At 39.8% G+C, this 24702-nt stretch overlaps 3 protein-coding genes across 8 annotated transcripts in view; all 3 read right to left on the bottom strand.

Moving 5' to 3' along the window:
* The window catches only part of LOC136841880 (mitochondrial outer membrane protein SLC25A46-like), a 23093-nt gene extending 13741 nt beyond the window's left edge, over positions 1-9352 (bottom strand). The window contains exons 1-6 of one of the 6 annotated variants that reach the window (XM_067109308.1): positions 8966-9279; positions 6632-6939; positions 4403-4506; positions 3485-3663; positions 3102-3304; positions 1159-1295 (exon numbers count right to left, since the gene is read on the bottom strand). In XM_067109308.1, coding sequence (XP_066965409.1) covers positions 1159-1295; positions 3102-3304; positions 3485-3663; positions 4403-4506; positions 6632-6857 — 849 coding nt within the window. In that variant the 5' untranslated portion in view covers positions 6858-6939; positions 8966-9279. Of the gene's footprint in view, positions 1-1158; positions 1296-3101; positions 3305-3484; positions 3664-4402; positions 4507-6631; positions 6940-8965 lie in introns of all 6 variants that reach the window. The other 5 variants (XM_067109306.1, XM_067109307.1, XM_067109305.1 and 2 more) reach the window with 5 other exon arrangements.
* Positions 6890-14850, bottom strand: LOC136842005 (piggyBac transposable element-derived protein 3-like). Its single transcript, XM_067109406.1, has 4 exons — positions 14831-14850; positions 14108-14205; positions 12805-13680; positions 6890-6939 (listed from the first exon to the last, which is right to left on the bottom strand). Exons 1-4 carry the CDS (start codon positions 14848-14850, stop codon positions 6890-6892), a joined length of 1044 nt encoding a protein of 347 aa, XP_066965507.1.
* Positions 14851-22040: 7190 nt separating this feature from the next.
* On the bottom strand, positions 22041-22361 carry LOC136842006 (uncharacterized). The gene has a single exon (XM_067109407.1). It carries the CDS (start codon positions 22359-22361, stop codon positions 22041-22043), a length of 321 nt encoding a protein of 106 aa, XP_066965508.1.
* Between the last annotated feature and the right edge of the window lie 2341 nt (positions 22362-24702).

Consider the following 24702-nt stretch of genomic DNA (forward strand, 5'->3'; position numbering starts at 1 on the left):
ATTGCCACTTTCAATTTTGATATATATTGTATCTTATATTTATGGAAGAAGCTCTTCAGCTTACTTCACTGGGCTGATGACATAAATATATCACAATGATGTCAGAAACAACGGAGGGGGGTGGTGGTAGTCACATTTTGAAGTAGCTCCCCTAAAAACTGTAAGAGGGCTCAGTTGCTTAGGGACAGACAGACAAAAATGAACAATACCAGTAGAACTCACTGGAATATTATGAGTAAAGCCTAAGTGCTTTATTCTACGATTGCCTACAAATGCATAGACAATAACAAGGTTTTTACACTGCATAGACACAAAGATCAACTATTAAATTATGATTACTTAGTAACAGCAGTACATATAACTATATAATAGCAAGGTTTGTTCATTGTAGATATAACACATTCAACTACTAAACTACCATTGTACAGAAATAACACATTCAACTACCAAGCTGTACAAGTACTTAGACAGCAATAACATTATCCATGGACTTACACAAACTTAATTGCAGTACAAGAAATTGTTCTATTACTAAAAAATTTCATTCAGAGAACTGCACATATTGAATGGAGGAGAGATGAATTCTAAGGAAGGAGGTAAAGTGAGGAAAATCAATTCTTTAGGAGCCTTGTGATCACTTTATCTTGTGCCTAGCAATTAATCTAAGAAATGGCGATGATACACACTTGACATCTTTTGGGACTGTATTCTAACAAATTATGAAAGCATTTGGCATGTTTACAAATCAGGGCACAGCACCAATTTTGTACAAGGAAAGTAAGCTCAGTAATGCCTTGCATCAACTTGTAAAGTTAAGCAAGGCAAAAAATCAAATTTTACTTCCCTCTTGTTCTACTAATTTGGTGCAGGAGGGCATACATGCAACCCCAAAAATTTAGCTCCCCTGCCTTACTTTGACTCCTGTTGAAATACCAAATGAACACAAAAGGTACCAAAATTGGATTTAAAGCCTCACCAACAAATAAAATAACTAATTCAAAGAGCTTAGTTTTTAGCATGTCAACCTTCACAAGATGTGTGATCCATCAATTAAAGGTGTCTGCCTGCAGAATACGCTTGACACCTGTTGGTATAAAGTCAAGACATCAAAAATCAAGGTGAGTTACAGCAATAATACGGAGAAAGATTCTTAAGTACCTGCTTCTTTTGGTCCTGTTTGTGATATCTTCTCAATGCTTGTGATGTTAATGTTGATACTGCATTCCCAATTAAATACTGAAGAATTCCATGTGTGACAGTGGGGAGTATTAGTAACCAAACTGGAAGCATTCTCCCTGAAATTATGCTATTTGTTAGTAAAGTTTTTACTCTTGCTGACACTCTTAGTCACTTTATTTTGCTATTGTCATCATAATGCAATACGGTTTTAAAAAAATATTTATATATTTTGTAACATAAATAGCATCATTTTACTCATCTTGGCTACCACCCAACAAGGCCATAATAAACAGTGTTTACACCAGCCAAGTCTGAGTGTTATGCCTCTAAGAAGCTATACTGGAAGCATCTCAAAATTTTGGAAGGGATTTCTAAGCTCTCAATTTTAAAAGGACCATTAGCAGTTCCTGCTTGTAAATTCTCCAAACAATATGACATAGCACACACTAAATGTGCTAATAGGATTTTGTGAAACTTTAATATCAGAGCAACAGTATCCACATACTAATTAGTATCCCTTCCAAAACTTGCGAGGCACCATTTACAATTAATATCATGACAAGATTTTATAAATTTTGGCACAAACAGAGGAATCACTTACATTCTTACCCAAAATAATGCAAAAATAGGATTTTGACAAAGGAAAAATCTATTTCTGGGAGGGGCCCGTGTCACCCGGTGAAATAATCCATTCAGCACTTATTTCTAGGTAATTCCGTTGCTAGATACCAGAGAAAAGCTAAATGTAAAGCTGGGGTTACTACCCCCAGAGCGAGCTCAAAGAAATGGAGTCGATATGGTAAAGGGTGAGATTGTCACAATCACGGGACCCTGCCCTATAAAGATTCCCAATGTCAAAAGTCCCAACGAGAGGTGCTGATACAAGCCCATGCACTACTCGCGGACTGTACACAAGGCAACACTAGACGCATTCCATGTTAGCACCCACCCCACTAGAATGATGTTTACCATGGGAGGGAGAGAATGAAAAACAGGGTGGGTCACCGGGTGACAAGGGCCCCTCCCAGAAATAGATTTTTCCTTTGTCAAAATCCTTTTTCTGGATCAGGTCCCGTGTCAGCCGGTGAAATAATAACAGAGAAATAAACATCATTCTATGCTATTAAAGACTTAAATAGAGACGTTGAAAACTAGGAGAATTCTACCCTGAACATTAGTAAGGTCCTCTAATTTCATGTAATGAAATTAATGTAAGTGGTCACCGTCTAAGATCACTCCAAATATGATATAAACCTAGAGATGCCAAATCCATTAATTCAAAAGGAAAAGGCAGCTGGTACAGAAACTACTTATACTTCAACAACTAATCACTCAAATCTGTCGAGTGCAGTTTTTCGAGCATCACTACAACCATTTAACGTGGTAAATAACAAATGACTAACCACAGTAGATAGCAACACTTAACCGCTATAACTTATGTGCAGATTACATGATCCCCAAACTTTGTCCCTCTCTCCTCTCTTCAGGATAGGTCCTTGCTAAAACTTTTTGCATTTCCACACACTACCTGGTACATTCCCTTTGCTTCTCATGTGCTTCCTACCCCATGAGTTAAAAATGAGAATCTATACAAACACTTAAATCTAAGTTAATCTCTTCTTTCACTGACAAGCTTTCCTTTTTTCCTTTTCCTGCATTCAGAATTATGAGTATGATTGAATGACATGATAGCCCTGGTATGCAATAATCATCAAACCCAAACTAAAAATTATGCCTATGACATATTGAGCTTGGGAGCTACCCCTGCCACCAAAGAAATGGTTATATGGAGTTATCAAATAATTTTCATTACTGAAGCAACTTAACTCTCTCAGTTCTCAAGTACAAGTGAAATATGAGGTCTGTACATTACACAGATACTCAAGACTTCTACTATACCTTATAATAATGCTACAATTTACCTGTCTGGGGTTGAGTAAAGGAAAGAAGTCTGGTAAGTCCTTCTTTAAATACATCGAAAACACCTGGTTTTTCACTTGCAATCTCACTCTGCACAGTTTCTACCAAACTAGCACTATAGAATGGAGTGATAAGAGCTAATGCTGAGCACTTTAGGAGTAAATGTTGGCCTATGGTTTTTGCAGAGCTATGTGGAGATATTTCCCTGTAAAATAAAGAAGGGAGTTATGATGCAAGATCTCTCAACAAAATCTCATTATGGCTATTTCAACTAATGCAGTACATACTTTTTCACAGATATCTGCTACAATACAATTGCAATGAAGGTCATTTCTTACACATGTTATGGTGGTTTGGTTAAACTATTTATTAACCATAATCTTACTTGGGCCACGGAGTAAATTTGGATATACAGTCTTCTAGAGCCAATGTAACACCTCTTACTGTGAGGACTGACCCTAAGCCCTTCCAGAATGCTGAGAGGCCCTGACATCCTTGCATGTGTATCAAAGCTGGTATAAGAGTTATGGGCAAAACATGGTAACGATGACTATTTACATTAACCTGAAAATATACAGCAAAATAGAAATAATGTGTAGCTGAACAAAAATTCTGGTACTCTGTGGATTAATTTCCAACTTCAGCAATATGAAACACATGCTCACATACACACAAGCTAAAGAACAAAGTATACAATTTTTTTTATAAAGCATTCACCTTGGGTGAAAACATTTATACCTAACCACAACATTTCCCTTTCATTCTAAATTCAAACAGTGTATATCTAATGTAAGGATTTTTGCTGATGGTGTAAACACTCAATTTACATAGAGCAACATATGCACTTCTTCATCAGCATGATATTTCTCCACTTTAAGCAAAATTTAAAACCCAACTTGACCTTTTCTCAATAATCAATTAAAATTAGAGGTCTACATAGAAAAAAGTCCCGAAAAACATTTTTGACATAAATGCCACCATCTGTTGTATGACTGACAATTTGAATTCACCTATACTGTCTGCTCACCAATATGAGGCAAAATAAGGTATATGTAATAAAAACCAATGAAACCACACTATCATGAACTTACTGGGAGGTCACAAAAATCTGCTGAGCAATTTTGCCATGCATTCTCTTTATATACAGCATTCATTTTTATAAGCTTCATGGCTGAAAATCTTTATTACAAACAAAGAAGTACATACAAATATGACTGCAGATTATCCTACAGAGATCTCACTAAGAACAGTAACATGAAAAATAACCCTTAATGTTATGCAACTAATGGTAATGGTCTAGTACCTGACACTGTCTCCGTATCACAATAAAAGGATGGCTTAGGAGGTTCTCTGCACATAAACTAACCAAGCTGATTGAAAGTTCACCATACTTTTCCAACTGCACATCTGAAAAAGAAGAGGGGAAAAATAGTGTCTAACATGGTATACAAAATCCTTTCTATATGTCAATTCTCCTCCAAGCACTTAAAAATTCTTATGGTAAACACAACAAAAAACTTAGCAGTTCTAAGTAACATTGAAAAATATTCTAACTGTGAAATGAGAAAGTCAAACTTTGAAAAATATTCATGACTTTATACAAGTTGCACAAATCTCTATGTTACTAGTATTGTAAAGCAGCACACTACTAGTTTTCATTAAATTCCATGGTCAAATAAAAAATGCCCTTTTACACCCAAGCACAACAAACTGTGCCTAGGAAACCAATCTACTACCAAGTGGAAGACCCTCATACAATGTGGCAAATTAAATTGTATGAGGTGACCACAGCAACCTCATGTTTTTTATAAAAACTATTTTGATTAATGTCTGTGCGGTTAATTGTCTTTTCAATACTGTAATGTTTTCACGGTCAGGATGTTTCTTCAGTCTAACTTTCCAGGCTGAACTAGTCAAAGACTAATCATTCATTAACAGCTTCCCTTTTGTCTCCTTCCTAAATCTTTCTCTATGCAACAACGTGCAAGTCTTGTCCCTTTCTACATAATACATTTTGGACAATCCTCTATTGTTCTAGAAGAAATGTCCTTCATCCTCTCAAGCTGCCTTGTGATGCCTGACATTGTTCCAGGAGTGTTCCTCTTCCTTTTAGGCAGCCTCATAACACCTCCCAAGAAACAATATCCTAAGCATATTCTGTGAAAATCAGCAGTGTGTTCCTTAACAGCTTCTTTTCAAGCTATAACAAGCTCTAATTCCTGAAATATCCCATTTTTCATACTGAGAGTTAAACACCAACTACTACTTTCAAAATTTTGAAAGATCCAGGTTTGCCTGCCATTTCAAACTAAAGAAACCCTGCTTGAAGTGTGAGAGACTTGCATTGAAACTTATACCACATGGCTAGGAACTCCAGTTTTTGAACTGTGGGAGTAGAAGGTTATTTAGAATCTCTATATCATTTTAAACAATGCTCTCTAAAAATTTTTGGGGAATCTCCCTGACTCTTTTGGAGAACTGTATCAACTACAACAGGACTAGCCATTTACTTTTGATTAACCTGTCTCCTATCTCTTTAAAGGAATGCAGCCATGGTGAGAACAGATCACAAGGGATGGATGAAAAATAAAAGATAAGATAGTAGTACAGCCAGTAGCTGGGGGGGGTCTCTTCAAAGGATCTACATAATTCGTAACCAAGCAAAGAATACATATACATAAGTTAAAATGATAAAATACTGTATTTGGAGGATTTGAAAGCTCTAGACATTGATAATACAATGTAAGCATAAGATGTAGCTTTTAATTTGGCCCACATACTTAGACAACTCTCCCAGATTACTGCTCTTATAAGGGTCTGTTGGACATGGAAAAAAACAAGCTGCATAAAACTATCCTACACAAATGATCAAGGTAATGATGGATCAAAATGCAGTTTTATAATAAAAAATTTAATACAAGTTAAACATTTATGGATGCTTATCAAATCACTCCAACTTCTTGGTGTGCAAGATGACGAATCGCTCATAAAACAATTATAAACTGAGCTAGACGGTGACTATCCAGGTTAGTTAAGATAATGCTTTACCTGCACCCCTCTCAGGCTCTTGGGCTCACTGCCATCTGGTGGTAAGTATACTGAACACCAATAAATAACCGATTAGAACTAAACTGAAGACCTAAAGAATAACACTGAAGCTATTATTTACTCAACATTTAACTCAGGAAGCAAATCTGAAGGAAAAATAAGCTACAATGCAACTGATTCCAAAATAACTACAAGACTATACAAGCAGCCATGGCTAGGTCCACATGATGAAAACACTCAACATAAGTGACAGCTCTCCCTCACAACTGCCTGGGTTATAAGTAACAAAAATAAAAATGAAAAATACTGTACTGTAGTGTACTATTAAAAAAATTTACCATTTTCAATCTTTAAGATATCTACTGTTCTTACAGTCAATCGTTTACAGGTCTTTTCAATGAAAATGTTTGCATTAGCATAATGTAATAGCATTTCAAAATAAAAATCAGTTTAAAATCATAAGAAAGTAAGCTCATCATATTACCTGAGGACTTTATGCCATCTGGGTCAAAAGGTTTTGACATCGTTTGTTTCTGGGGTATAGGTGGACCCTGGGCTGGATTAATAAGGGTTTGGGGAAATTCCGTGGGTCTGCGATAGAAATCTGTTGAGTCTACAGGGCGCTCTTTTTCCTCAAAAGACTTCTGCCAAAAAGGCGTGTCTCTGTCCCGCAGGTTGGAGAAAAATTGGTAGTCATCCAGACCTGCCATAATGAACTAGCATTGGCTTACTCTGCTTCTGGCTACCTCTTGAATTTAACAATATAACCGATGCATGGCTTCCTGGCTATGCCTGAAATGAAAAATAGAGTATGTCATAAAGTTTGAACACTGCAATAACTGGTCAAATTAAAGGAGACTAACCCCAGTAAACCCCCCATATTCCCGTTCTCACAATTCGCGGATTTCTCTAGGGAACATATATAGAGTACACATTATTTGCGGAAAATTCGCCTATTCGCGGTATTTTCCACTGAGAAATATTCACTAATTACTGTATTTTCATATCATTTTAATGACAAAATGCACTTTTTGTGATAAAACTATTGAAATACTCAGGTATAATGATTTTTATAGAGTTTTTTTTTTTGTTTGAACTATCAAAATAGGCAGTTCTAAGTGTTTTTAGAGGGGTTTTAGCTATTCGCAGGGGGGTGTGGTATGCATCCCCTGCGAATGCTGGGGGGGGTGTTTACTGTATAATTTCCTTGGTTACTGTATTTTTAGATTAGGATAATGCACTGAAAAGAGAATAAAAAACACAACGGTTAAAACAAGGACTGCCAAGTTCAGAAAAAATATGTACAAGTATCATGATGCTGGTAAATAGGCTCAGATCGCAAAGACTGAGATTGTTTCGACAGGTGATAGCTGGTAAAGAAGAGCAATCACTTGGCGAAGTGGTAAATATAGAAGTGATAAAATGACAACACCTGGGAAGGTCCAGAAAATCATGTAATAAGGGTACAGATTTGGATATGGGAATTCAGAAGAAACGAAAGGGCTTGTCAGCCATGTCCTGTACATGATAAACATGATTTCACGACAGGTCCTTCCATTTACTTTTCAATGGCCTACATAGCCTAAACTCGGTGCTTGGATTAAATTAATGTCTTGTTCAGAATATAGCTGATTTAAATAATTTGAGAGTTATTTGGTATCACAGTGTTAAGGGACAACGATCCTAATATCATTTTTATCCGAACAATTGAAATTTTACAAAGTTTGGATACCCTGCTCAGGAAAATAATATGAATAAATTACACTGAATTTTTGTAGCCTACAGAAGACTGGCCCTCCCAAGAATCTTAGCAAAGATGTACTGTACCTGTAGGCCCAATTACCAACAAGATCCTCACAGGGAAGTTGACTTCTAACACTACCAAGATTACAGCAATCAACCTGTGTTTCATATCAAAGGGTTCCATACAATCATCTCAAAGTGAACTGAGCACAGCCCTATAGATAGACTAGGTTATCCTCACCCATGATGCAATATATGAGGTGCTTCAAGCTAACTCCATATGAATAATAACTGACAATGAGAAATGAAAATCTAAATAACAAACTTACCAAAATCAGTCAGGCAGCTTTTACTATATAAGCCCAATTCACTTTACTACGGTACAGGCTACTCACATACAGTTTCAAGACATCACGTCTCCTCTCCAGTAGTCTGCACACCGAGAAAGAGAAACTGTAGGCTAAAATGTACAGTATGATATATACATATATCATATATATATATAAGGTAGAGCTATATAGTAGCTCCGTGGCGGCAACTGCCTTCTAACTTGACTTTTTCTACAGTTTTTTTGGTTGCTAATTATGAATTTACCTTTAATTTTTGGCGCTCATGTGTAATTAACCTGTAATTAACCCCTGAAGTCCATCCAACAAGGGGTTCCCATATGCGGTCTTCACAAGACAGAGCACGGGTACGCATGTTTCAAACGGTTCATATCCCGTCCGGCAAGTGCAATACAAGTAACTTGTTAATGTATGGGTACCCGTCCCCCCAGGCCAGTACTAAACACGGCGAAGGGACATTCCATTTGGCCGACAAGAAACAGGTGCACCGCCAATATCAGAACCCCTAAAAGTGTAGAAAAAAACCAGTTGAAAGGGTAAAAACTGGCGCGGAGCTATTATATAGAATTACCTCCGAAGCCATTATCTGACCTACGAAAACGAGAGGCACTGGTAGGCCATCCACCTACGACAGGGCATGACATGGCCCAGCCTAAGGTGGCACTCGCATAACCTGACTGGGTTAACCTTTTGAAAAACTAAGTTACACTGTTTAGCAATATACTTACTTCGAATCTGCACAAGCTGTGACCTTATAATGTTGCCCACAGTTAATTACGCTTTTGGATGGTGGCGTGACATGCAAATGCAGACGACGGTGTAAACATTGCAAATCAGCTGATGAAGAGAATGCGTATTCTTAATTGCCGAGCGCTGGGAGTCAAGACTCGAGTGATCAATTAATTCTACATAAATTTCACAGAAATCTCACAAAATAATTCAGTTTTCCTGAGAAATACATTTCACGAAGGACGGATCAAACATTTTCCTCGGTCAGCCCTTCAATTCCTGGTTTAACTTTTGCGTGACAAATATTTCTGTCGAACCAGAGAATTTTCCTTTTGAAATGTCTGGCCTTGTTTCTCAACTGTCTGTGCATTGTCTAACAGTGAACTGAAGAAGCAACGTAAACTATTCGTACAAGCCAATCTAATTAACTGAAAAAAATACAGACAGCAGAACTGCGAGAGCTATGGTTTAGCAAAGCGCGTAAGAAATTAATGAAAATTATTATTCTTGTCCTAATCGCTGGTTATGACAACTGAGCTTAATAATATCCACATATAATGATACAAAGATGTGATTGATTAGTTGTGTCACGTGTTTAAAACTAAAAAAAAAGGTGGGGGCGGGGGAGAAGTACTTTCATTAAACTGAAGAAAGAATTTAAAACAAATTGGAGAACATGACATTATAGTAAAAACTTTAAAGAAAGGTTGGGGAGGGGAATAAGTACTTTCATTAAACTAAAGAAAGAATTTAAAACAAATTAGAGAACATGACATTATAGTAAAAACTTTAAAGACTCCCTAAGGAAAACTTGGAAAATTATTACGGGCAACCAATAAAAGAAACATTACCATATTCACCTCGAAACGCACGTTGAAAAAGCCACAGAGTTTTATCTTTTTCTCCCATGGAAAATTAGACTAAGAGATGGAAACAAATGTACCTAAAATTCTTGGCTCAATTAAATGAACACATATTGATAACTGTAGGCGGTCACCCACCCACCACAAAAAAACCTGTATGGGATGTACTTTCTAATGGTGTAGGGGTGCAACGGTGTCTACATAACAATGCATCCGAATTATTTTGTCCTTCACGGGTACTGTTGGATTTAATGGAATACTTTATTATTAAACACAGAAAATATGGTTCTTATGAGATTTCTGAAAGTCCTACTTTTGTAAGACACCCATATGTTGTTGGCACCTATAGCTGTGCCAGATGCACAATCATGGCTAACTTTAACCTGAAATAAAATAAAAAGTACCAAGGGTAGAAGACTGCAATTTGGTATGTGTGATGATTGGAGGGTGGATGGTCAACATGCCAATTTGCAGCCCTCTAGCCTCAGTAGTTTTTAAGATCTGTGGGCGGAAAGAAAAAGTGCGGACGAACAGATAAATAGCCATTTTAATAGTTTCCTTTTACAGAAAACTAAATCTTAAGTCTGATGACAGATTTTTGTGAGTACATTAATCTTTCCTCTTGTACCAGTCTTCATCCAACGACGCTTTCTTTGGTTTTTCTTCCTGAAGCAAAACAACAAGGCTACTGAAATAGAAGCAGCATCTAACGCAGGCATATTGCTTGTATGAAGTCTAGTAGAAAACTAGACATTGACCATAAAATTGAATGGTCTAAGGGCGAAAGATTGGCTTAATAAGTATCGAAACAATGTTATTGACGTCAATGATTATTATGTATCGTGTAGGAACACCCTAATGAAAATCTCACGGGATGTAAATAACGAAGGTTCATTTCAGAGAACATTTTCATTTTAATCATCACGTATGAAAAGGCTTAGGCACCATTTACTTTGATTAGCAATGAGGCCTGTTTTCTTTATCATACAGAAAGGTAGCAAAGTGTTTAAGACTATAGGGAAGGTATCATAAGGCAGTGGTAAGACCAGCTATGCTGCATGGTACAGAAACAGCATGACAAAGACAGAGGAGAAGAAAATGGACGTAGCAGAGATGTAAGGACGGGACTGAGTGACATACTGGCTGGGTGTTGACTGGTCTATTGGTAGTTCCTTACTGAATGAATGTGCAGAATCTTCGAAGATGTTATTGGCCAGTGCCGGCGGAAAAGTAGCGTCTACACACGGACAGAACAAAACAGAGGTAATGATTCGGGCATCCGTGTTTGTCGGCAGACAAACAGATGGTGATTGTGAGAGAGACAATAAACGTACAGTGATAAAACATATATCAGTGGAAAGGCCAGGAAATTCTACATATGGCCAATTGCATGAGATTCGAGACATTAATGAATACAATGCAGTAGCACAATATATGTGAAATGGCGAGACGTTTGGCATCTTCACAAACAGAAACATGCATACAGTTTGATACAGAAGATTCAGTGGAACATTATGAGTACATGATTAGAATGCTTGCATGGCAATGCAAGTAGTGGTGATTGTACATAAATCAAGACAACAATGGTTAGGGAGAAACAGACGGAAATATTGTATGGTAGAGTTGCGTTCCTAGAGAGAGAGAAAACGAGAAGCTCTTGTTCTGTCTTGTCCCCGATGGATGACGAACACACGAACATGCACGTGTGTTTGGAAGAGACGACAGTCTCTTACAGAGATGCGAATGTTAAGATGGATGTCTGGTGTAACGAAGGAGGATAGGATTAGGAATGAGTATATAAGAGGGTCAACAAAGGTGGTTGAAATTTGCAAGAAGAGAAAGAAGGAAGACCATATTAGAAGGCAATCTATGGAGATGGAGGTGCTGGGCAGAAGAAGACGAGGAAGACCAAGAAAGAGATGGAGAAAATTTAAGTTTACCTAGCAACGGGACCTACAGCTTATTGTGGAATTCGAACCACATTGTAACGAGAAATGAATTTCTATCACCAGAAACAAATTCCTCTAATTCTTCATTGGGCGGTCGGAGAATCGAACACGGGACCCGCAGAGTGCTAGGTGAGAACGATACCCACCCGTCCAATGAGGAACTAAGAGATGGCGAGACTGTGTGAGGGAGGAAAGCAGAAGCACAGCACAAAGGTAGATGGAAGCAACTCATCCTAAACAAAGATCCCGTATAAAAACAGGACTGAGATGTGGAGATAAGAAGCAATCCTATCATTCATTGAACAATGAAAATTATTGTACACCAAAGAAAGAAATAAGACAATTGTTACTGGGTATGATCTGCAAGAAAGCATTTCAAATGTAATCGAACATCACCCTTTTAGCAAAAATAAATGATTTGGCTTTGGCAGTTCCTGCAAATTTAGGATCACTTTCAAAGATATCGTGATAGATTTCATTTACATTTCAAGGAAACATAAAATATTCATTTATAAATAGAGATGAAGGACATTGTGAATTACAGATATGGTATTTAAATACAAAATCTAAAGCAAAGTAAATGACAATTCTGTTCAACAAAAAGAGGAATCATATTCTTCATTCAGCAATGTAAATTATCATCAACAAAGAAAGAAACAAACAAGCCCATTCTTATTGGGTATGATATGCAACAGAACATTTCAAATGCAATGGAGCATCACACTTTCTGCAAATAAAAATTGTTAGGCTATGACAGTTTTTGCACCATCTACATTTAGGATCACTTTCGATGATGTCATGGCTTATCTTATCAAAACGTTTCTCGGTAGTCAGGGTGCTCAGGCACAGTGACCTTAGTTTTCCAGGGGTTTTTGGTGGTTCTCCAAACTTTTTCAACCAACATTGAACAACTGCTCTAGTAAATGTAAGCAAATCATCATTATACCCACCTTTCCGAGCAAAAAGCCAGGCGTTGTTCATTGAGACATTGATTAGATAAAGTATGGGAAAATACCATTTTTTTACCTCTAATTGCAATGCGATTATGACAGATATTTTCATCTGCTCTGTCAACACCACCCATGTTCTGGTTGTATATGTCAATCAAACGAGGGCAACCTACAGATACTTTCTTTTTTTCCTTTGCCGAGTATCGCTCAACTTTTTTCATGGGAAACGTTCCATGCTCATTAGAACCAGTGCTGACTACTCCGTTATCATTCCATCTGACAACGAGAATTTGAGAATCTTTCTTTAAGAAATGCTCTTCACTAGCTCTTGGCAACTTTTCAAACTTCTTGTTGATAGTCAGTGGACATTTTTCTACTCTGTTGGCTCTTAGGGTACCTATGGCACCATGACCTCTTCTTTTGATCTCTTCTAAGAGCTTTCTTGAGGCGAAGAAGTTATCAAAATAAAGAGAGAATTTTATTCTTGGATATTCAGCTTGAAGTGTGTCAAGAATGTTTAGAATAACTTTCCCTCCTAATCCATATTCACTTGCATACTCATTTGGATTACTTCCTTGGTAAAGGTCAAGAGTAAAGGCATAACCCAAAGGAGTGCAAGCCGCCCATGCTTTATAACCCCATCGTATGGGCTTTCCACGGATGAACGGTTTTGTTGGGTGTCTTCCAAAGTATGGCATCATGGACTCATCTATAGATATAGTGGATGGCCCAAAGACTTTACCATAGGAAAGATAGTTTTTATTTAAAATGTCCAAAAATGGGCGTACTTTGGCAAACTTATCGTCCGGATTCAGATCCGTATTATCTGCAGCATAGAAATACCTCATGATCTCTTCAAACCTATTTCGACGCATTGAATTGGATATTAGCTCATTATGAGTATCCGATTCCGTTGACCAGTATAATCTGCGTCTTGATACAGAACAATAGCCTGATAGCAATAGAATTGCAAAAAACATTTTCGTCTCATTACGTGATAAAGAGAACTGATGGTTACCATTTTATGCTGCGTATTTCACAGTTTCAATAATTAGAAGTTCTGTGGCAGCAGCATCAAGAAAAAGTTCAAATATTTCAGGTGGCGTTGGTGGAAAATCAGCAATAGATGGCCCGTAAAAAAGTTGACGGGAGTTGTTGTCTATTTGTTCCATATCCTTACTGCACCAGTGCCTCACTTTGCATTTTTTTTTTTTTTAGAAGTTTTCTTATTTCTTCCTTTTGTCAGAGCTTCTCCACTAACAAGAGCCTGAGAAATCATTTGAGCTCCAGGTAGGTTGTTGATGTCAACATCATCCTCTTCTCCTGAATCTTCATCTGTTATCCCCCCGTTTTCTGGAGGAGAAAATGTAGATGGATACGTTTCTTCGTTTCAGCAATAATATGATCTTCATTGTCATCTTCTTCACTACTTGAAAGCCTTTCTAATTCTTCCAAAATTTCCACCAATGTCAGATTCCTAGAACAGAAAACATAGCTCAATCAAGCTCTCATGACCTCTATTTATGAAAATATATATATATATATATATATATATATATATATATATATATATATATATATATATATATATATATATATATATTATAGGCCTATTACATAGGTTTTTATGTAAATATTCTGTATGTATATATATAGGCCTATACATTTTTTGGTTACATATATATATATATATATATATATATATATATATATATATATATATATATATATATATATATATATATATATATATATATATATATATATATATATATATATATACACAATGGTGTGTGTGTGCATGGATGTATGTATGTGTGTGTATGTATATTTATGGTGATCATTAGGCAAACATGTAAATATAACGTTTTTAAACGCAATATACTGGGGGAAATATATGTGGAATATTCAACATCAGTGAGACATGGGATACCCAGTGTTGCGTGAACGCATCACAATAAAAATGAGATTTTCCGAACGTATTTTGAACATCAGAATGCATTCTAAAACACAAATTTCCGAAATGCGTTAATAAAGGAACAACCTGTTAATAAGGGCATAATCTTATTTATCTGTAAATATGTTGCATTTCTCATGCATACCCATTATTTCTCGAGGGCATGGTAGACGAAAGTTACACTGATTTTTAAATCACTGTAATACACTTGTTATAGTTTGTTTCAGCAGTTCACCGTACGTCCTTCTGTTAAACTCTCTCTCTATTAACTGAGGACAACAGAAGGACAGGACAGTGCTGGTAAGCCTGTGGCGTGCAAGCTGAAACCTGCAGATACAAGTTGAGTGTTGCACAAACACATCACTGGGCATATATGGGTTGTCGAAGTGTGTAGGACAGTCTGATGAGAAAGCAAAAGTTGTTTGGTGGATTATCAGGATAAATATGAAGGCAAATGAAGATTGTGCTTAAACAATAAGTGCTGGTAATCTCATACTGCAGACACTTGGATACTATTCCTCGCTGAATAAATAGTTCTGTTTTTGGTATATTAAGTACCAACGTACTATAATAAACTATTGAAACTTTATATACAAATAAATTATTATGTGAAATATAAGTAGGCAAATAAGACAAAGCCTATAGATGTGTCTTAATTGGTAAATGTCCTACAGGTTACCTTTGAAATTTGTTGCAGTCCTGGACATTCTGACATTAAACCACAAGATTTACCACAAGAACAAAAAGTTATAACATAATTACTTATTTCTTCGCAAGCTGTGTGTGTGTTCGATGCGTTATCCTTATCACTAAAGGTTGGGGATGAAGGAAACACCGAAATATAAAAAGTAGGTCCTTAATGTCTAGTGGAGTTGACAAATTCACAGAGGTGCAAATTATGTGCCTACACGGGAAACAGAGCGGTCCCGTACTGGCAAAACATTACTGCCAGACGGACAAGGTTCAGTCATTACATAACATACATGATAAATACATTGGAATGACATACATTTAATACATTAGGGAGGTATATACTGTAAATGGACATGAAACACAAAAGAACGTAATGCATATATATATATAAAGGTTCATACATCATACTGAACATGTCTTTCATATACCTACACCTCCCTCCCCCCCTCACGCTCGTAGTATACTCTCAGAGCGGACTCTTTTCTGTGAGCCTTTGAGAACAACGTGGGGACATTGGGGAATATCAACTAAGGACTGCTTTTCCTGGTCCAAGCAAGGGGCCACAGGAGAAAGAGGGGATGGGTCAACACTAAGAGGTGGCACTGGGCGAAGGAAACGACGGTTTCGCCACCATACACGACCACTAGGAAGACGAATCTCGTAGTCCCTTGACCTGCCGAAACTCATGACTACCCCGACCTTGTCCCAGCGGTGAGATGTCGGGTCTTGGATCCGAACGTGCTGTCCAATAGTCAACCTGGGTAGGGGGCGGGCATGCTGATTGTAGCGGGTCTTAACTTGCTCGGCACGGGCAGCAGCACGGCAGTCACAGTCCTCAGTCTTGACCTGCCACTCCTTTGAAAAGGACTCCGGGTGTGTAGGGATGCATGACCTAAGAGGTCGGCCATACAAGATCTGGGCAGGGGAGCAGCCTGTGAAATTTGGAGTATTCTGGAGCTCTAAGAGACCTCGATCAAACTCCTCACAATCAATGTTGCCTGAGGGTGCCGTTGTCAGGATAAGATGCTTGATTGATTTCACGGCGGCTTCAGCATGACCGTTCGATTGTGGATAATATGGAGAGGTAACCACATGTCGAACTCCCCATCGCTCCATAAAATCCCGGAACTCATTGCTGATGAACTGTGGTCCTCCATCAGTCCTGAGGCGTATAGGAACACCAACTTCCCAGAAGTAGCGGCAGAAGATCCTGATTGTATTAGAAGCGGTAGTATCACCTTTGCATGGGATGACAACAGGCCATCCTGAGAGTCGGTCGACTATGACGAGGAAGGCTTTTCCTGCGACGATAAAGAAATCTGCTGAAACAGACTCAAAGGGCCTCTTGGGGTTGTCATCACTCATCAGTGGTTCCTGCTGCTGGGATGGCTGCAATACCTGGCATGACTCACAAGCTCCAATTGTGTTGACAATGTCTGAGTTAATACCAGGCCAGAAGACAGTCTGTCTTGCTCGGTGCTTAGTAGATTCCACACCCCTATGGCTGTCATGTAAGCGAGACAAGGTGCGGCGGCGGAGGACGGCAGGAACTATAACTCTTGCTCCATACAGGACGAGGTCACCATCAGCGCAGAGTTCATCCCGTATCTTCCAGTATGGGAGTAAGCAGTTATGCAGCTCATACCTATTGGAGGGGAATCCTGAGGTGACACAGTCGAGCAGGCGAGTGTAGACAGGGTCTGTTCTTGCTGCATCTCGTAGATCCTGAAGGGTCCTGTCAGCATCTTGAGCTGGAGACTCTCCTGAAGAGGTGACAGTGTACACAGCCATGACTGTTCGGAGATGGGTGGCAGAAGGGGCACCTGCAATTTCATCCTCTGGTGTGGGGTGGCTGACTGGGGCTCCAGACAAAGCATCAGGAATGTTCAGAGACTTGCCAGCACGCCACACAGCTGTGAATAAGTAGGGCGAAATTTTCTCCTTCAGACGCTGGAGGCGAGGATTCTCGATGGCGTCCAGCGAGTAATGATTCAGGATAGGTATGAGGGGATGGTGATCCGTCATCAGAGTAAGGTTCTGTAGGCCTGCGAGATACAGCCTACATTTTGACATCGACCAGACCACGGCCAGCATCTCAAGCTCAATAGTGGCATAGCATGTCTCGGCGTCAGTAAGGAATCGAGAGCCACACTGAACTAGACGTAAGTGTCCACTACCATGGTCCTGCAGAAGGGCATATCCAATATCATTAAGGCGTGAGGCATCTGTCTGGAGGATGACAGGCAGGTCTGGGTCGAAAGCAGCAAGAACGGGTGGACGGAGGAGTGCTGACTTGATGCGTCGAAAGGCCTCATCATGATTAGGGGTCCACACAAATGTTCTCTTGGGGCTCATCAGAGGGCGTAAAGGCAGGGCTGTAGCGGCAATGTCAGGGGTAAACTCTACCAACTGGTTGACCAGGCCCATGAATGATCTGAGGTCGGTCAGGTTAGCTGGAGTAGGGAAATCCCTGATGGCACTGACTTTTTCTTGGTCAGCCGAGATGCCCTCTCCTGAGAGCGTGTATCCGCAGAAGTTGACGGTAGGTGCAGCAACCACAAACTTGTCCTTGTTGAGGGTAATCCCAAACTTGCGGCACCTGGTGAGCATCTCATGGATACGGTAAAGGTGTGACTGGTAATCCTCATCGTGGAGAAGGATGTCATCAACAACCTTCACACAGTTCTTGACTCCCTGAAGGGCCATATCGCCTCGCAGACAGAATGCATCTCCAGTAGCTGCAAAACCCATCGGTCCTCTGCAGTGTTTGAACCGACCATATGGCGTAATAAAGGTAGTCAAATGTTGATCCTCTTCGGCCAGTTCCATTTGCCAGTACCCACAGAGGGCATCAGCCGTCATAAAGAACCTAGCCTTCGGGTCCACACTACGAATGGCGGTGAAGGGTGTGGGCGAAGGGTGGGCTGGGCAGGAAACTTGGCTGTTCAGCTTGGAGAGGTCGACAGTGATGCGTACTCCTGTGACACTCTTGGCAACGACGACAAGGGGGTGACACCATTCTGAAGGGTCATCACCAGTCGGCTTGATAATTCCCTGGGTTACCATGGAGTCAAGCTCTTCCTTGACCTGGTCCCTGAAGGCAAGGGGAATCTGTCTTGGGGTGTGGATGGCGAAGGGCACAGCACCATCCTTGAGATGAATCCTCATGGGAGGACCGACCATGGGCTTGAGGGGAGCTGACTTCAAGTCTTCTTTGGAAATCAACACATCTGTGAACTCTTGGAGGAAATATTCCTTGGCAGCCGAATGCGATGTGGTGGCAGAGATAGGTAGCTCCTTGCATCTATTGACATGCTTGACTTCTGCAATGGGCTTAGGAAAATCCGGAGATATTATGGCCAACTCTTGACAGTGTGCATAAGACAGAAGTGGAGTCTGGACATTCTCGTGGACATGAATCCTAGTCTTGGGGGCTGTGGAAGAAGGGTATCCTAAACGACGACAGCTGTTCTGCCGCGCATCTTGGGTCTTGCAGGAGTTGGAGCGGGCAGCACTGTTGCTTGGAGATCCATCCTGGCGATTCTTCTTCTTCTCTCTGCAACACTTATCAAAATGTCCTATGCGGTGGCAAAGGCGGCACTGGGCTTTGCTGGCACGACATTTAATTGTCCTGGACCAGTGGCCAAGGGAGGCACAGCTTTTGCAAGTACTGTTGGCAGCAGGGCAATCACTGGGGCCATGCTGTCGAGCACAGGACTGGCATAAAGTAGCTGGTGTTAAAATCGGTTTTGAAGGTAAGGTTGCTTCACTTGCCCTTTTCTTCTTACACTTTTTGTAGGCAGAAACGGCGCGCAACTGGTTAGGTGGGGCGCGTATGGCAGAAGTTGCATTTTTGGCTGCTTCATACGACCGACAGGTCGTGACAACATCTTGTAATGAGGAAGCGGTGTCCAAGGAGATTATTTTCTGGACAAGCTCTGCATCTTGAATGCCCATCAGAATTACCATTTTCAACTGGGTCTCCTCGCATGCAGCTGCATTCCCGGCACAAAGTCGACTTCCTCTGCAATGCGTCGAAGCCTTACATAGAAATCTGAAAAAGATTCTCCTTCCATCTGTTTGCAACTAAGCAATTCCCTACGATGAAGAACCTCATTACGTAAACCCTTTATGTGAGACTGCAGGGCATCCAACACTTCATCTACAGACTTATCTGTGGAGGGTGAGATCTGTAAGGTGTGCTCCAAGACGTGCTGAGTTTCAAGGGCCAAGCACATCCGCAACTGGATCATCTGTTTCTCCCTAGGAAGCTTGAAAAGATCGACCGTAATGGCATAATCATCCCACCTGCGTCTCCATTCCCTGAACATTTGGAATGTTGCATCAGCCTTGAGTGGGGCGGCGTTTGTGCCGTCGCTTTTTGGAGGTGGGGGAAGAGAAGGTTGACTGGAGGAAGAAGCGCCCATCTCTGTACCTGGTATGGGGTTTTCTGCATGGAAGGGTTGGACAGACGAGAGCGCCTGGATAAGGGCTGTAAATCTTGCATTTTCCTCATCTCTCTGCGCATGTTTTCCTCTCTTCTGCGTAATTCCTCTTGTGCTCTTCTATCCTCTTCTTCACGTCTTCTTTGTTCTCTTCTTTCTTCATCTTCACGTCATCTTCTTTCTTCTTCATACCGGCGAGATTCCTCTAAAAACTTAATAAGTTGAAGGAAATCTGTTCCAGTCGGTTGGGTGGAGGGGAGGGGCTGGTAGTGAGGGCAAAGGAGTGGTGGATAGGGGGAGGAGGGCGGTGAGGTCCTGGCGAGCTCCTCTCCCACGGTGTTCCCACTGCGGGCATAAGCTCCCACACTACTGGCTTCTAACATCCCCTGGTCTGCTGTCTCTTCTGGCTGACCTAAAAATTCTTCTAGCCCATCCATTACGTGTAATATATGCAGCGAATAACACGTATTTAAAATAATAAAAGATTCTTCTGTTTAAAACTACAGTTTAAATAATAAGAGTTACTGGATCAGCGAGTAAGTGTGTGCATTACGGATGTGCGCGTCTGCGCCTCTGCCGAGACTCATCAGTCAGTTAGTAACCCGGAAACAATTGAGGGAACCAGATGTATGGCTAATCGCTCTCACTTGGGGCAGCAGCAAGGTTTTGCATGTCACAGTCTTATATGAATGCAAAAAAGGACACTAGAATGACACGACACTTTGCACAACACTTCACTCATGAACCACTGATCACTGTACACTTAAAGCACTATATATCCACAATGAAAAGCTGGGTGGAGGCACGAAACATCATAAACAAAAGGGTTGACGATTAATGGCGCCGGAAGCCATGCACTTGCAGAAAATCCTCTTGAATAGAAAACTTCACTGACACTTCAGTTCACTGCACCATGCGTGTTCGATGCGTTATCCTTATCACTAAAGGTTGGGGATGAAGGAAACACCGAAATATAAAAAGTAGGTCCTTAATGTCTAGTGGAGTTGACAAATTCACAGAGGTGCAAATTATGTGCCTACACGGGAAACAGAGCATTCCCGTACTGGCGAAACATTACTGCCAGACGGACAAGGTTCAGTCATTACATAACGTACATGATAAATACATTGGAATGACATACATTTAATACATTAGGGAGGTGTATACTGTAAATGGACATGAAACACAAAAGAACGTAATGCAAATATATATATATATATATATATATATATATATATATATATATATATATATATATATATATATATATATATATATATATATATATATATATATATATATATAAAGGTTCATACATCATACTGAACATGTCTTTCATATACCTACACTGTGTATACTCGAAATTATTCAGTAATTGACAGTATTTTCTTTTTAATATTTTTTTGTCCTAAAATGCATATCTATGAGTATGAAATTAAATTTGTATGAAACCAATATCGTCTAAAACAAAAAGACAATACAAATCAATTTCTTGCTTATTAAATAGAAAAATACTCTTAGGTATGACACACTGGCATCCATACATTACCCTGCAGAGTGAACGCAAGACATGGCCGCACTTGTCTGTGTGTGAGAGAAAGAGTTGGTGGATTATAAGGCATGATTAGAGCATCTTTCCAGGTGGATAAATATACAGGCAAATGGAGATTGAATCTGAACGATCAATGATGGTAATCTTAAACCACAGACACTTTAATAAGTCCTGTTTATAAATATACGGTATCAAGTAACAGCAACATTAACCGAGCTAGTGGAATTCTGGAACATGACATGCTATGTTCACAGGTTAATTACGGACAGCCTATGACCAGGACCTCCGCTTTCTCGGTGGTCCCGCTAGAACTACCCGTTCATAATTGTATCGTAACCAACCAAAATATTCCGATTGCAGTACACTAACATTAAATCTCATGAAACATCAAAATAAAGAAATGTTATATATATATATTTAATTATTATTCACAATTTTACAAATACACAGTGTTCTTCAGTAATGGATAAGATTTTGTGTTTATTAAAAAATTTATTTTCAAACTCCATGTCTATTCAAGGCAAGTAATCTCCTCAGCTCAGTCCTATTTCTATGCGCTTCTGCTTTCCTCCCTCACACAGTCTCCCTCGTCTTCTGCCCTGCACCTCCATCTCCATAGATTGCCTTCCAATATGGTCTTCCTTCATTCTCAGCGGGTGTCCATACTATTTCAGTCTCCTTTCCTGCACTTTCTTGCAAATTTCAACCACCTTTGTAGACCCTCTTATATACTCATTCCTAATCCTATCCTCCCTTGGTACACCAGACACCAATCTTAACGCTCTTGTATCTGCTGTGTCCATTTTCTTCTCCTCTGTCTTTGTCATACTGGCTGTTTCTGTACCATGCAGCATAGCTGGTCTTACCACTGCCTTGTGGAACTTTCCCTGTAATCTTAATGGTGCATTTTTGTCACAAAGGACGCCATAGGCAGCTCTCCAGTTGTTCCAACCTGCTTGTATTCCATCTTTTACTTCCTCACCCATTCTTCCACCAGCCTCTACTATAGGCCCCAAGTATTTGAAGTAGTCTACTCACTTTATTTCTTCTCCATCCAACCCTCTGCCCCCCCCCCATGGTGGTACACACATATTCAATCATTGACCTCCTTGTCCTCATTCCTCTATCCTTCAGTGTCACTCTTCACCTCTCCAACTTAGTCCCTAACCTCCCTCCTCTCTGCACATAACACAGTGACAATGTTATCTATACAAAGTATGTTCCATGGGTGTCTCTCTTACCTCCCCCGTCATGTTACCCATCACAATGTTAAAAATAAATGGGCTAAGGGTTGATTCCTGCTGTAATCCAACCCTTAATTCAAATCATTCAGCCTCTCCAACACTGCTCCTCACTCTGGGATACACAATCAGATACATCTCCTGAATCACCTGTACATACTTCTCTGGGACCACCTTCTCCCTCAAACTCCTCCAAATTTCCCCTCTCGGAACTCTCTCGTAAGCCAATTCAAGGTCTATAACACCATAGGTAAGTTCCCCAACATATTAGAAACTTCTCCCAGCCTCTCACACCCTCCAAAATCATTTCTCAAGTTAAAAAGAGATCTTTCAATACACAAAGTTCTTCAGTAATGGATATTATTTTGTGTTAATTATCAAATTTATTTCTAAAATCCATGTCTATTAAAGGTGAGTAACCTCCTCAGTTCAGGCCTGTTTCCATACTGGATCTTCATTCGGGATGAGCCGGTTCCATCTACCTTTGTGCTGCACTTCTGCTTTCATCACACAGTCTCACCATCTCTTTTTTAGTCTTCCTCGTCTGCTGCCCACCACCTTCATCTCCATAGATTGCCTTCCAGTATGGTCTTCCTTCTTTCTCCATGGGTGTCTGTACCATCTCAATCTCCCTTCCTGCAATTTCTTGGAAATTTCAACCACCTTTGTAGACCCTCTTATATACTCATTCCTAATCCTATCCTCCCTCGGTACACCAGACATCCATCTTAACATCCACATCCATTTTCTTCTCCTTTGTCTCTGTCATAGTGACTGTTTCTGCACCATGCAGCATAGCTGGCCATACCACTGCCTTGTGGAACTTTCCCTGTAGTCTTAATGGTAATTTTTTGTCTCTTAGAACTCCATAGGCAGCTCTCCAGTTGTTCCAAACTGCTTGTATTCCATCTTTTGCTTCCTCATCCATTCTTCCACCAGCCTCTAGTATAGACCCCAAGTATTTGTAGTAGTCTACTATATACTTCTCCATCCAGCCTTATACATCACACCCTGGAGTGAAAGTTGCCAAAGAAAAGCCAGACTGAGAAATGGTTTTGGAGGGTGGGAGAGGCCTGGAGAAGTTTCCAATGTGGGGGGACTTAGATATGGTGTTTTTAGACCTTGGTCCCAGAGAATTGTGTACATGTGATTCAGAAGATGTATCTGAATGTGTACACCAGAGACTGAATGATTTGAGGTAATGGTTGAATTACAGCAGCAATCAAGCCTTAGCCAATTCATTTTCAATATTGTGATGGGTAGCATAACAGGGTAGGTAAGAGAGACACCCATGGAACATAGGCTACTATGTATAGATAACAATGTGTTATGTGCAGAGAGAAGGAAGGTTCGAGAGCAAGTTGGAGAGGTGGAGAGTAGCGCTGGTAACGACGTGAACCGTTCGCTTTAGACCAAACAGAGTAATGGATCCTTGGTTTTTAACGGCCCGGTTGTAAACAAGAGGATGTATGCGCAATAGTCACTTCTCTTTTTGCAGGTTCTTTTGACGTTGGAAAAACTGGGTTCAACTTCACTGAAGATAAGGGAAAGTGCCCTCTTATTTTCCAGTCCATTATATGCTCCATCATGTGTTATAATGTTAATCATTACAACACAATACCTGGCCAAAAGACCAACTGGAAGAGAATTCTTTGATATTAATTTGGTCACCATGGAGCTCTGGTAGACCATGGAAGGTAACTCCTTGAGGACTTAACAGCAACTACTAAAAATAGGTTTTTCCTACGTCAAAACCTGTTTTTTGTAGTTTTGCGTTTGTGGATTATTACAAGTTATGAAGAAAATTAGTATCACTGTAGCCTATCTCAAAAGGTGAAAAAGTATGGAGTAAAGTTGTAAATGTACACTCGGCAAGGAAAGTGAGGATACAGTTTTTTTAAATCTTCGGACATATGTTGCTCAATAATGAGACATCTGGCAACTTTAGAAAGGGGAGGAGCTTCCGTCTTATTGTGTTTGTTTTTTGCTTGACCTCTTATAACTTTCAATCATATTCTACGATAATGAAATCATTGATACTTAAATGCAGTAGTAAGTTTCACAGTATTCGTTCAAGTTATAATTT

The sequence above is a fragment of the Macrobrachium rosenbergii genome, chromosome 9 (genome assembly GCF_040412425.1).
Source record: "Macrobrachium rosenbergii isolate ZJJX-2024 chromosome 9, ASM4041242v1, whole genome shotgun sequence".
Taxonomy (NCBI): domain Eukaryota; kingdom Metazoa; phylum Arthropoda; class Malacostraca; order Decapoda; family Palaemonidae; genus Macrobrachium; species Macrobrachium rosenbergii.

Excerpts from the sequence above, each read along its gene's own strand:
- LOC136842005 (XM_067109406.1), bottom strand. The coding sequence starts at position 14,850 with ATGCCCTCGAGAAATAATGG. Across the intron at positions 14,206-14,830 it reads ATGCCCTCGAGAAATAATGG|GAATCTGACATTGGTGGAAA; the intron begins GTATGCATGAGA and ends TTTCTGTTCTAG. Across the intron at positions 13,681-14,107 it reads TATTGCTGAAACGAAGAAAC|GCTATTGTTCTGTATCAAGA; the intron begins GTATCCATCTAC and ends TATTGCTATCAG.
- LOC136842006 (XM_067109407.1), bottom strand. The coding sequence starts at position 22,361 with ATGGGTGAGGAAGTAAAAGATGGAATACAAGCAGGTTGGAACAACTGG.